The 12,869-nt window shown below is 51.0% G+C and overlaps 1 protein-coding gene across 3 annotated transcripts in view; it reads right to left on the bottom strand.

Annotated features, from left to right (window-relative positions):
* The window catches only part of CCDC88C (coiled-coil domain containing 88C), a 131,715-nt gene that overhangs the window by 68,776 nt on the left and 50,070 nt on the right, over positions 1 to 12,869 (bottom strand). The window contains exon 4 of one of the 3 annotated variants that reach the window (XM_046647299.1): positions 11,248 to 11,317. In XM_046647299.1, the coding sequence (XP_046503255.1) occupies positions 11,248 to 11,317 (70 nt within the window). Of the gene's footprint in view, positions 1 to 353; positions 372 to 3,562; positions 3,642 to 11,247; positions 11,318 to 12,869 lie in introns of those variants that run through there. The other 2 variants (XM_046647300.1, XM_046647301.1) reach the window with 2 other exon arrangements.

Raw genomic sequence — 12,869 nt, forward strand, 5'->3', positions numbered from 1 at the left:
TAAGCCAGTTAAACCCTGTGAGCGCTCGCGCCTACACACATAGACACACACAAACACACACACACACGCGCGTGCGCTCCAAACTACATTCTGAGGCTCTTCAGTGAAAGAACAAAGGGTTCTGCTCCCCCAGCACCCTGCAGTTACACACAATGACAACCGTGATTCATTCATTCATTCATTCATAAACACACATCCGACATCAAGGAAAAACTAAACGTGACCCAGAGGACTGCTCGAAAAGCATGGAATCCCTGTTTGCTAAATTTTGCAACAGAGCAGGGAAAAAAGGTTTTAAAGGTAGGGAATTACTTTGAGAAACATTTTCATGGAGAAAGTTATTCAAAATAAACCTTTTGGGGATGAACGAGGTACTAGGAAATTCACCTCCGCCCTCCTTCACATGAAGCAGCGATGTACGTGCTGGTGCTCACCAGGCTAAGCGAACAAAAACATTTGCTGCTAACAAACGCATCCTGTGATTTTTACACCTACACAGATTCCTAGGAAACTTAAAAAAAAAAAAGAGAGAGAGAGAAGCAGAATTTTCCTCCTGTCTCACGGGAAGCTGATGCCCAATTTCTCAGGATTTCAGTAGAAGAACTTCCGTTATTTTCCTAAGTCTTCCAGACTGCGGGTTTTGAGTAGTTGCAAAACATATCAGAAGATTCTCCGCTGGGTGCCTGCCAGCAAGATCAGCTCAGGGACACAGTCAAGCAAGGAAGAAACAAACCCACAGAAACTCCCTCCCAAGCACCTTCTATGTGCTAGGTGCCTGCTGGGAACGTAACCGTAATCAACACAGGCCCCTGAGCTCAGACGAAGAAAACCAGCAACTGTAAAAGGCTGAAGACGCTACGGGAACGCAGAGGAAGGACGTCTAGTCTGCAGTGAGGATCAGGCGAGGCTTCCCCAAGGAAATGATCTCTGAGCTGAGGTCAAGGGTGAGGAGAGATGTGCGGGGTAGGTCAGCCAAAGCTTTTCAGGCACAGGGAACAGCACTGCAAGGCTAGAGGTAAGAGAACGTGGTGTTTGTCAAATTATAAATGCTTTGTGGTTAAGCTTACTAGAGCGGGTTTTCAGAGAGTAGGGGAGGGGAACGAGGCCCTGTGGATTTCTGCACCGAATGAGTCACAAGCAACCAATGGGTTGGGGAGAGTCAAAAACATCAGACACCCTCCTCATCCACCCACAACCCCGGGGGAATCCCACAACGGCCTGAGCTAATGGTTGAGGCTAAGAAAAACCTTACTTACTTCAGTACCTGCTTCCTGGAGTCTTGACACAGAGAAACCCACGTCAGCCTTTCTTAGCAGAAATGGAATGCACTTACGCTGATCTAAGCTAAACATAAAGCTACGGACGTTTGCAGCCATCAGCTTCCAAAACAGAAGGGGAACTATCTGATATCGCACGTGTTGTAAGGGTAGACACGGGGATAGGAATGTAGACGGACGATTAAAGTAAACCAACCTCTAAAATGTGCAGGTTGGATTAGATCAGGGTTGGAAAATTCTCTGCCTTTCTAGTCTCGTGTCAGTGGCAGACACGGCTAGTCAATCACGACACTTTCTTATTGAGCCTGGAATGAGGCCTCAGAATCCTTCTGAACACAGTCCTCGATGGCCACTGCCAATCAATGGATGTTGGCCCATGAAACAAAACCTAGATTCCATGTCTGGTACATGATCTCTAGGGTCCTTTTTCGCTCTCCTCTTTGATTCTCTAAGATGTAGCCATCTGAATGTTCACAGTTCCTGGTCTCCGGATAAGGAAAATAAATCTTGACGTCCATAAATGATCACATAGGGATGAAGGAGGGGATCCAGGCAAAGGCAGGCAAACAGCCCTCCCCAAGAGAGAGCTCTTCCTGCCCCAGACTGTACACCCTCTGCCTTGCTGAGGTTGGAGGGCACAGTGATTTACCGTCAGAGCAAAGCAGTGACTGACTCCACTGTCCTGCGGTCTCAGCTCTGTACAACCACAGAGGCCCCGGGTCCCCAAGTCGCCACCCAGGCTGACGGGTTAAACCTCACAACCTGGAAGGACTGACCCAATTCAGCAATTAATTCGCCCAGCCCGCGTGCCCTTCATTCCTCATATCATCACCACCCTCTAACATGACATGCTACCGCTGGACTGACTCCCCACGGCAATCCCCAAAGGACGGGACTGCCTCCGGGGCACAGACAAGGAGAGGCTCAGACAGGCCGAGTCGCAGAACCAAGACCTGATCCGAGGCCCGTCACCGAATGCCTCTGCTCCCGCATAACTCAGTACCACCCCGTCCCCCGGAAACCATCATCACTTATTCCATTTCCTCCCAGGGCAGGCCTCGATCCTGTGGAGCTTCTCATCCCAGCGCCACAGTGCAGTTGTTTCACCAGTGTCTGCCTACTGAACGAGTGACGGCAACTGTCAGCATCAGGTCCCTGGGCAGAACAAAGAGAAGCCCTTTCTTGTTGGGATGGAGATTTTATAGGTATATGTATATATAAACCATTTTTTCTTAATAATTCTACATTCTACTCACCTCTGACTTATGTGCTAGAGTCAACTGCTAACTGTGCTTTCCCTGGCTTCTTATTTAAAAACCAGTCATTTCATAAAGGTGACTATGGGGCTGTCTCATTGATCTGAAAAGAGAACTGCACTGGATACGACCCCGCTTCTCCTCAATGGGTGATGACACCCCAAGGCTCACCCACAGGGGTACAGCTCTGTGTGCTCTCCTCGGGGCTCTGCTTACACCCAGCATAGCTGGTTATTATTATTTTAACAGTCAGGATCACCTTGGGTTCCAGGGGCACTGCCAAGGAGCACTGTGGACAGTGAATTCCTCGGGGTGGGCACACAGGGACCCTCCATCATCCCTGTCCCAGTCCATGGGATAAGAGGCTGGCACCTCTACACACCACCTCAGCCTGGAGAGCAGCTCCTGTAAAACCCTCACCTCGATTTCTTACACCAAAAATGTTACAGATGTGGCCCCCACCAGGCATTAACATAACCAGGCACTCTCCCATTTGTTTAATTAGTCATTCAACAAACGTTTATGAAATTCGGACTTGGGCAGGCACCTAGTCACATATTCGTGTGAAACGGTGCAGGGGGTTTTCCGAGTTCTCTCTTCACTTGACCAGTGGCCCCCTATCCTAGCATCTCTCCATCACCCGCACCAAATCTGGCCCCACTCCAGGGAATCCCAGCACTGCTGTGCGTGGGCAACAGGAAGCCTGTGTCCAGACGACAGAAGGCAGCTCTCCCACGTTAAGTAGAAGAATTTGAAACAGCCACCTCAAGCCCCTCAGACAGTGTTACCACCAAAAATGACTCATCAGCCTGCCCAGGCCGCCGACGCTGAGAGCTCATCCATTCCCCGCCACCAAATAAGCGAAGAGCAGAAAAGATGAACCAACCACAAGAATTCAGCTTGCCACCCAGCGCTGGCACCGACTCTAGGCAGGTGGTGGCACAGGCAGGCTGTGATCTGAGAAAGGGTCCCTCCCAACCACCAGGCGGAAAACTCAAGGCCCCAGATCCCACCAGTGAACACAAAGACCTTTGACAAACAACATCTCGTCCCTCCTCCTCGGGCGGCCGCGGCCACAGAGAACAGTCCCGCCAGAAGCCATGGTGTGGTCACCGCAGCCAGGGGAGCGTGCTCTGTGTACAGACCATCGCTAGGAAGTTTACGAAACAGAGCCTGGTATCCAGGCAGATCCCCGGGCTGTTCAGGAGGCTGGCAGCTGGCCGTGCCGGAAGGCTCGCCTGTGCTCAGTGTGAACCAAGCTTTTCACGGGCCCAGAAAGGCAAAGTGCTAGCTTTCAGCTCAGGGCCCGGCAACCCCCTGCATTCCAGATGGACTGGAAAACTCATTTCTGAGTCCAGCAAGCAGCACAGAAGGAAAGGAGCAGCCCAGAGGCCACGTCATTTGAAATAGCATTTGAGAGCTATTTTTTAATTGAGGTAACAGTAGTTTATAACATTACACACATTTCAGGGGCACATCGTCATATTTCGATTTCTGTGCAGATTACATCGTGTTCACCACCCAAAGACTAATTACCATCCATCATGTGACCCGTCAGCCCTTTCATCCTCCTCCCTTCTCCCTCCCGCTCTGGTCAGCACCAAGCTAACCTCTGTATCTGAGTGTGTGTTTGTTGTGGTTCTGAACCTGCTCCCTCGAGGATGAAACAGGAAATATCAATAGGATCAAATGCCTACAAGATTAGGTTTTCTTTACTTTTTCCCTCCTCATTCAAAGGACCTAGGGTTTTTGCAAATGCAAAAATAAAAATATATATCAACAAGATTAGAGCATTAAGGAGAAATGAAAAAAATAAGGCCGGGAACAAGAACACAAAAATGGCTCATCAACACCTCCTGGCAGCCCCTCGACCCACCACGTCTGCCACGGGACGAGCGGCAGGGCAGGGAAGATAGCGCTTTCATTTTTTGACAGAACAGCCTCGGTGGCGTGAGGATTAAGACTGTTCCTGAGAAAGCAGGTTCTGTGCTCTCCTCCCCGGCTGCCACGGGGGCGGCAGCGAGCATCAGGCACGCCGGCCTCAGAGGTTCCCAGTGGGTCATCCAAAAGCAGAGCCGTGTGGCGTGGACTGTGAGGGACGGTTCCCACGGGACCTGGAAAGCACTTCAAAGAAGCAAGTAAACACCGAGAGGGTTAAATATTAAATTGCAAGGAGCGTTAGGAGTTTCCCTCCGGCCTTTGAAACCTAAACTTGAGCTGTGACAGAAGACTTCCGCCCTGCACCCTGACCTGCCGCTCCTCCTGGGACGCCCTGCACACCTCCACTCCTCTGAGCGTGACCCGCCTGGGACACCTTCCCTCTGCTTCTCTGAGAGTTCCTCAAGGCCTTGCCCGCACACCGCTGCCTCCTCCAGGAAGTCTTCCTGACCTGCCCCAGCTGAATTTGTCACCCACTGTGCACTCTGTGGAGCATGCGTACACCGCTTTTCACACTGGACAGACGCAGTTAACGGATGCTGTCTGTCTTCCCTGCCTGCCTCAACGCAGATTAGGGGCTTCTTGTGCCTATTCGTCTCTGGGGCCGCTGGACCCAGGATGGTGGGCATCTGGCAACAAAAACTGGAAGAGAGGCGTGGGCTGAGCTCCTCGGTGAGCCTCTGGCCAAGGGGCAGCCAGCTCGGAGGAGGAAGGGTGCAAGGGCATTCCAGCCTTCTGTTTGGGAGGGTGAGGAATTGGCTCTCTGGTTTCCTCAGCCAGAGCAGCAGACAGAACAGTGGCACTCAGCTGAGACATCGGAAGGACACCTGCAGCACCTGTGGGCACAGAACGCGCTGACTCCTCACGCTGGAAGGAAGAATGCGCTGACTTCTCTGTCGCTGCAAGTCTCTTCTGTAACCACCACACGAGGAAGAAAACCAAGGACTGAGGGCCAGCCCACTGAAGAGCAGCTAAGAAAATCCCCAAGGCTCTTCTCAAAGGCTCCAGCTGGGGACCGGCCCGGTGGCGCAGTGGTTAAGTGCACACATTCTGCTTCAGTGGCCCGAGGTTCTCCGGTTCAGATCCCGGGTGCGGACATGGCACCTCTTGGCAAGTCATGCTGCGGTAAGTGTCCCACATAGAAAGTACAGGAAGATGGGCACAGATGTTAGCTCAGGGACAGCCTTCCTCAGCAAAAAAAAGGGAAGGATTGGCAGTAGTTAACTCAGGGCTAATCTTCCTCCAAAAAAAGAAAAAAAAAGCTCCAGCTGTCTTCACAGACAGGACCCTGTAGCGTGTGAATATGAGGTCAGCCCCTCCATGGACCTGGGAATCTTGCCTGACATTTAGAATGCAAGGAACAGCAGGCAGAACAATGACAGTGGCCTGTCCTCCTGCTGGGGACCAGAGACTGACTGCCTACATATACAACCATCTGCACAATTTATGATGAGAAACACTTCTCTTACCTATGGGACCACATGCTGTGTGCCTCTGAATGAATTCCCTCCCTCTCTGGGCTGGGTTTCTGCACCTATGCGGCTTCTTCCCTTCTGTTCTCAACAGCTGAGGTGGCACCAGCGATTTCCAAGTCTGAAAACCACTACTGCATTGGCTACAAACATTGGAAGAAAAACCCTCGCTCTCTTCCAGCGTAACTGTTCTATGATTCATCGCAGAAATTAATTTGCTAACACCCTGGCTTCCTGTCAGACACATCTAGTCTTCTGTGTGTGTGTGGCACAGTGACAGGCCTGGCTGCTGAGAAAGCAGAGCTCGACGGACCGGGGAGCTGGTCTACTTCTGGGCAACACCCTCCCTCATTCTACAGGTGAAGCAGACATCGCGATCTCGTGGTTTCATACGACTTCCTATAGAACATACTCTCCAAAAAGCCACATAAAGATGTTTAACGGATGTGCCGCTGGCAAGATGGTGGGTGAGCATGGTTTTCTCCGGCCTAGGGAAGCCACACACACGGTGCCGGGCAGAGATCGACTCTTACTTGACCTTGACCACTGACACCTGACCTCTGTATCTGTGAGAGCACGTGGTTAACACTGCAAGGAGCACTAGCTTGAAGGAGCAGGGAAGCGGGGAGAGGACAGAGAAGGAGACAGAGGTGGGTCTCCAGCACTTTTGTTACTTCACTGAGCGCCCACTATGCGTCAGGAAGTGCTAGACACTTGGAAGACATGGGCAACAATAAAAAAAGGAAAGCCAAGATTCCTACCCTCACGAGAGGTTACATCCTAGGAGGAGAATAAGAAGCAATGCAACAGACATGAAAACATAAGTAAATTACATAGCGTACTGGAGGGTGATCAACGCCACGAAGAAAGGGAAGGCCGAGCAGGATGAGGACTGGAGTCCTGAGGGACAGGCTGCAGCCGGAAACAGCGAGGTCGGGGGGCTGCACTGAGAAAGCAAGCAGCATTTGAACCAAGACCTGAAGGAGCTGTTCCTGTGAGTATCTGAGGGACAAGAGTTCCAAGCAGAGGGAACAGCCAGTGCACAGGCCCTAGTGCGGGAGGGTGGGGACAGAGAAGTGACATAATCTGACTAACTTTAGAAGAGCATTGCTCCAGGGTGCTGCGATGAGAACAGTCTGCAGGGGCAAAGGCAGAGCGGGCAGCAGGTCAGAAGCTACGGGGGTTCGTCAGCAGTAAAAGACGGCAGCGGCTGGACGCACGGGGGCAGCGGGGGCAGGAGGAGGAAAGAGCTCAGACGTCCTGAAGTAGAGCCTGAAGGATCAGGCGTGGGGTAAGAGAGAAGGATGAGATTTGGCCAGCAAGAAACAAAACAAAGGTCACCCTACAATACTCAGTGCTTGGAGCCTGCACACGGCCCAGCAACCAGGGAGCAGGCTTCCGGGCCAGTGCCATCATGTGAAAGTGAGGGAGGGGCTCAGAACAGGGTCCTGCAGGACCCCAGGCCTGGCTCCAGTAAGAGGGATCTGTAGTAATGAGGCAATGGACAGACACTTCCCCAGGATGGGGGGTCCAGTTCAGAGAGCTGAACCATGAAAATCCAGAGAGACGATCCGAGGCCTAAAACAGAAGATAAGAGAATGAGGATTTTTGACCCAAAGGGGTAGATTTTAAAACCAGGAGGAAAGGTTTAAAAACCAATTTAAAGTCTGTGAAGGGCTTATCTCCCATTCATTGATCTGTCACTGAATCTCACCCAGGGCAGAAAAAGAGAGAACATCCTTTTGTCCGACGGGTGCAGGAGGTCAGCAAAACATACAGAAAACCTTCATAACAGTACGAGTCATGACAGGTCCCTATTTTAGATCAGAAAAAGGGGAACAAATGGTTGGCATCTCAGGATCTTTTAGTGTCATGTGTGTTGTGTGGGGGGGCGGGTGCATTAGATGTTCTGCTGGGATCTGTCCAGCCCCTGGCACCTGACTCCACTGTGCTTGCTGCATTTGCCAAGACCAAAAAATAACCCAAAACTGTGAAACGTTATAAATAACAGGACAGTGTCAACATCAGCCAAAAAGAGCAGAGGCGTGCTCCTGAGCCGTGTATGGCAGAATTAGTTAAAAAAAAAAAAAAAAAAAAGGCAGCCTCCTGGCATTTCCAGGCAACCACACAAAAAAGAAACCAACTCTGTTCTTTATTTAAAAAGAAACCCAAGTGCTTCACACATCTATTTTTAAAATTTAAAACAGAAAACACTATTCCATAAATACGTCTTTCCACCTCTGACATTCATGTTTGCATCTTCTTGCTGGCGGATATCGCCTGCCAACATCCTCTGCTCCCGGAGCCCCCTAGGACCGCTGTCAAAACCCACCCATGCGTGCACCCAGCTCACATCCCTCCAGCCTTGACATCGCAGTGAGGCAGCCCCTCCCCTCTCTGCACAGCCTGCCGAAGACACTGCCAGTCAGGCCCTGCCTGGGCTCTCTGAGCTTGCTGCGATGGTGGGATTCTCGTCCTTAACCTTCCTGGTGCTCACTGTCTCATCTCTCCAACTTCTTCAGAGCTGGGGCTAGAACCTCTCTGATTGACGTGTATCGAGTCTGTATGATGCCGGGTACCAGGGGGCACTCTAGTCACATGTCACAGTTTAAAATCAGCTTCTTCACTCTGTTCTAAAACTGGATTATGGTGAAGGCTGCACAACTCTGGACAATTATGGGAAAAAAAAAATCACTGAATTGTATGCTTAGAATGGATGAATTTTACGGTATGCAAATACCCCAATAAAGCTGTTAAAAACAAATCAGCTTCCACATCTCTGCAGATGTTTCTGTTCAGTGTCAGACCCGAGGTGGGGACCTGTGTTCTTTGCAGAAGGACAGTCTCTCAGCCTCATGTGGTTCAGAGAGGCTGGAAGAGAGACTGCTGAGGGGAGTGCTGGAGCCAGGGTTTCAGCATGTGGAGGTGTCTGGTGGAGAAGGGGCCCCGGAGGGCAGGTTTCCAGATGGCAGCAGGAAGGTAGGACACCGACAGGGACGGGGAACAGACGGGGCACCAACAACAGGAAGGTGAGCAAGCTATGCAGTACGATGGGGTGACAGGATGGCTGAGCGGGGGAAGAGGATGTGTTTAATATTCAATTGAAACATACGCCACCACCATTTGTGCAGGTCAAAATGGTTGAACACTGGCAACCACCTATGGTTCACCTAACACAAGTCGGCGTGTGACAGGATGGGGAGCCCGGTTCGGGTCGGAAGGAGCAGGCTTCCAGTCAGCCCCTCTGCTTGTAGGCTGAGTGTCTGAGGGCTTGTCACTTAAACCCTGTGAGCCTGTTTGCTCATCTACAAAGGGATGGCCCAGCCGCACCCCAGAAGCACATTTTCATTTCCATTTTTTAATACATGCACAATGCCCAGCACACGGTGGGCTCACCAAGGGCTGTAGGAGGGAGCATCTTTCCTTGCTGCTCCTCTGCCTTCCTCTCATCACCATACACAACTGCCTCCAGAGCAGGTGGAATACAATAACTAAGCTCGAACCACCAGCCTCTCCAGACATCGCTCTCCTCGCTCCCTTTAACAACAGCCCCCCAAATAAATGAGAGGCAGCACAGCTCTGAACAGCAAAGCAGACCCTGCTTTCCTGATGTTACTACAGAAATCACCAGTCCCAACTGTCCCTGGGCTCAGGGAGGTGCCTGGGATGGGCTGCATCTGGTCCCATCCGCATCCTCTACCTGATGGAACCATGAAATGAAGCCAGGAAACAAATGGCCCAGAGGCAGAGCCGGGGGTAAGGTGAACCAAAGGCTCCCTCTCATGACTCTGCAGAGTGGGGCAGCGCGGCCATGGCCAGGAGCCGCCAGGAGGGCCTGGCTGGACTCCGCAAAGCCACCGTGCAAGACTGCGCATGCTCACGGGCCAGCTGTGCTGAAGATGCACGGGAAGTCAGGGAAATATCTTCCTCAAGGAGCAAAAAGGTGGACACATCAGCCAGTTGGAGCCTAGGAGGACCCCTACCACAAGCAAAGTGATTTAATGCTCAGCTGCACCTGGCCTGTACCCCCAGAAGCTGCTGCTCTCAGACCACGGCACTAAATGAGAATTGCTCCCCTACGAGAACAGTCAGGCGCTGCACAATGATGTTTCAGTCAACGATGGACCACACATACAACAGTGGGCCCGTAAGATTAGTACCATATAGCCCAGGTGTGTAGTAGGTCATACCATCGAGGTTTGTGCAAGAGCACTCCATGATGTTTGCACAACAACGAACTCGCCTGACAATGCATTTCTGAGAAGGTACCCTGGTCGTTAAGCGATGTGTGACTGCCATGTCCTTGGTGGTCACTTGCTGTACTCTCCCTTTGGTCTCAAGGCAACTTTGGCTCTTGTCATATGGACAGGAACCAGGATGCTCCGACTCCGGTGAGAGCAGGGCAAGGAGATGCCAACAGCAGGAAGCTTCAGTCCCTTCTGCAAAAGCCTCTAATGTGTGGGATCCTTACCGCATTCCTTGACCCCTCACCTATTCCAAGGGGCCCCAGACCCACGCTAACAAAGTCTCCACCGGAACAAGGGGAGTGCATGCCAGTGAGGGCCTGTGAGCTTACATCCATGAGCCATAGATGCAGGTTAACGCACACAATGGTGGAAGGGAGGATCTCCAGTGCCCAGTGAGTTAACTGACAGGTGTGAATTAAGCTCCGACCTTTTGGAAGATGTCCAGAAGCAATGTCATTCAGTCTTTCAAAGTCACACCTGGTCCGAGACCAGGACTTAGAATTCCTGCCTACTCGGGCCCCAGAGCCCAGCGGGAGACGTGAAAACAGATACATGACAGGACATGCTGGTGAGACCTACCATGGTGAGAATAAAGCATCACAGGGTCCCAGCGGAACACAGACATTGGTTCCCTCAAAAGATTCTTACTTTCTTTCCAATAGGTACCACACCCCATGATGGCATCATCACTTTCGTGTTTACTGAAAAGGAGAGACCCCATGGTAGTGTCATCAAGTCCACATTTACTGAGGGGGAGAGACTCCCGAGAGTTTGCCATACAGCTGAGGCCCCTAAGCCCAACAAAGCAGTGGCCTCGCTTGCCTCTGCACACGCATCCGAGAGGTCAGGAGCATTCATTCTTAAGGAAGAAATGTGTTCTTGGCTTAACGCCTCTGGGTAATAAACCTACCCTTTAAAATCTCACCAGAACGATCATGTGTTTCCACTGTGCTGGCTCCAAGCTAGCTGGCAGCCAGAGCTGTGTATCCAACAGCTGCCCAGAGCCGATGGCACTGCCCAGGCACCACGGGGGGCCAGGGGGCCGGCTTTCACTCACCAGACAGCGGGTCTCTGCCAATCATCAAAACATTGGGCAAATTCATTACGATCAGCTGCTGGAGAACTTCCTACAGAAACAAAGGGGGAAAGATCCCGTTAAGAACAGGAAACAAAAATAAAGAACGATTAAGAAAATTACAGTTTATCAAGCCACTGGATGAGCATGCAGCCATTAAACGGTAACTATGAAGATACTATATAACAGGAAGGAACATTTACGATATAAATAAATGTGAAAAGTCAAAGTGAATTGTGCTTCTGCCTTCATCGCTAACAAACAAAAATGATGTCTGCCTGTATTCAGAGACCTCGGGGAAAGAAAAGAAGATACGCGACATGCTAGGAGAGCGGATTAGGTGTAAGCTTCTTTTTAAAAGACGTCTTTAATTATTTTTTTACTGTATGGTTTGCTTGTGCAATTAAAAAAATACAGAATCAAGATTAAAGAGATACTCCCGAGTCGTCCTAATCTGATGATTCAGAATCCCAGTCGGAAAGGAGGGGATCTCTCTCATTTACAGCAGCAACTTCCCTGGGAGAGGATAAATGACAGCAATCGGTGCCTGTGAGAGAGGTGGCCCAGGGGAAATGGGTGGCCTCCTGGCCCTCACGCCACAGGTCTTTGAAAGAAGGCCCAGCACCAGCCATCGGTCATGCCCCCCGTCTGGGAGCCTTTTCCCAGCTCTCCTCGGAGCGTGCCAGCTCATATGCCACCACCACTTAGGCTTCCCAGAGCACTTCTCGGGGCAGGTCAGCCTTCCCTGCCCAGATGTGCCTTGTTTTTCACCAATCAGAAGCTAAAAATTCCGTTTTACAGAAGACAAACAAGCGAGCAGTTTTCCTAAGTATTCTTGGTCTTACGAAAGTGGTCATTATAGAAATTTACCAACGAAGCTCTTCTTACGCCTTTTAAGAAATGTTCCCACGCAGACACAGCTTTTTTCAGGAGTCACTATTGCATGTGTGAGGAATCTCTGCATTCAGTGTGCTACCAACTAGCACTGACGAAGCAAAGGGGGACAACTACCCAATCAGCTAAGCCCACAGGGCCCGGGAACATCTCAGAAATCTCTCTGAATTGTCAGTCAGAACGGAGGCCCAGGCCAGCACGCCAGGAGAGGCCAGCACTGTCAAAGAATATATAAAATGGTTTTATGCTCCCTCTTTATTATCTTTCTATGGCTCCTGTCCACACCAGAAACTGGGCAGAGGGGATGCTAAACCAGAAGGTGGACCCCACTCTCAAACCCACTGGCCCCCTCTCCAGTCAATGTTGGAGAACATCTTTCTTTATCATCTGGGGTCACGTGTCACCGCATCAGAGATGGCTAATGTCTTCTCAAGCGTGACTCAGTGGGTAAATATCTGTGTGGGACAGAAGTCTGAGTTGTGTAACAGCCTCAGCCCTCCTTGGAAAAAGCCAACACGAAAAAATTATCTCTCAATTGAATGCGTTTCACCAAAGGATTCCACGGTCCCACCCTGGGGCAGAACACACACCACCAGTAAAATCGGCGAAATCCACTTGCCAGCTCACTCATGCGGCCAAAGGAAGGACTCCCAGCCAGACGAGCCCATTGTCATGGAGCCCCTACCCTGCCCCAAGAGAAACTCAAGTGC

Source organism: Equus quagga, chromosome 20, assembly GCF_021613505.1.
Source record: "Equus quagga isolate Etosha38 chromosome 20, UCLA_HA_Equagga_1.0, whole genome shotgun sequence".
NCBI lineage: Eukaryota > Metazoa > Chordata > Mammalia > Perissodactyla > Equidae > Equus > Equus quagga.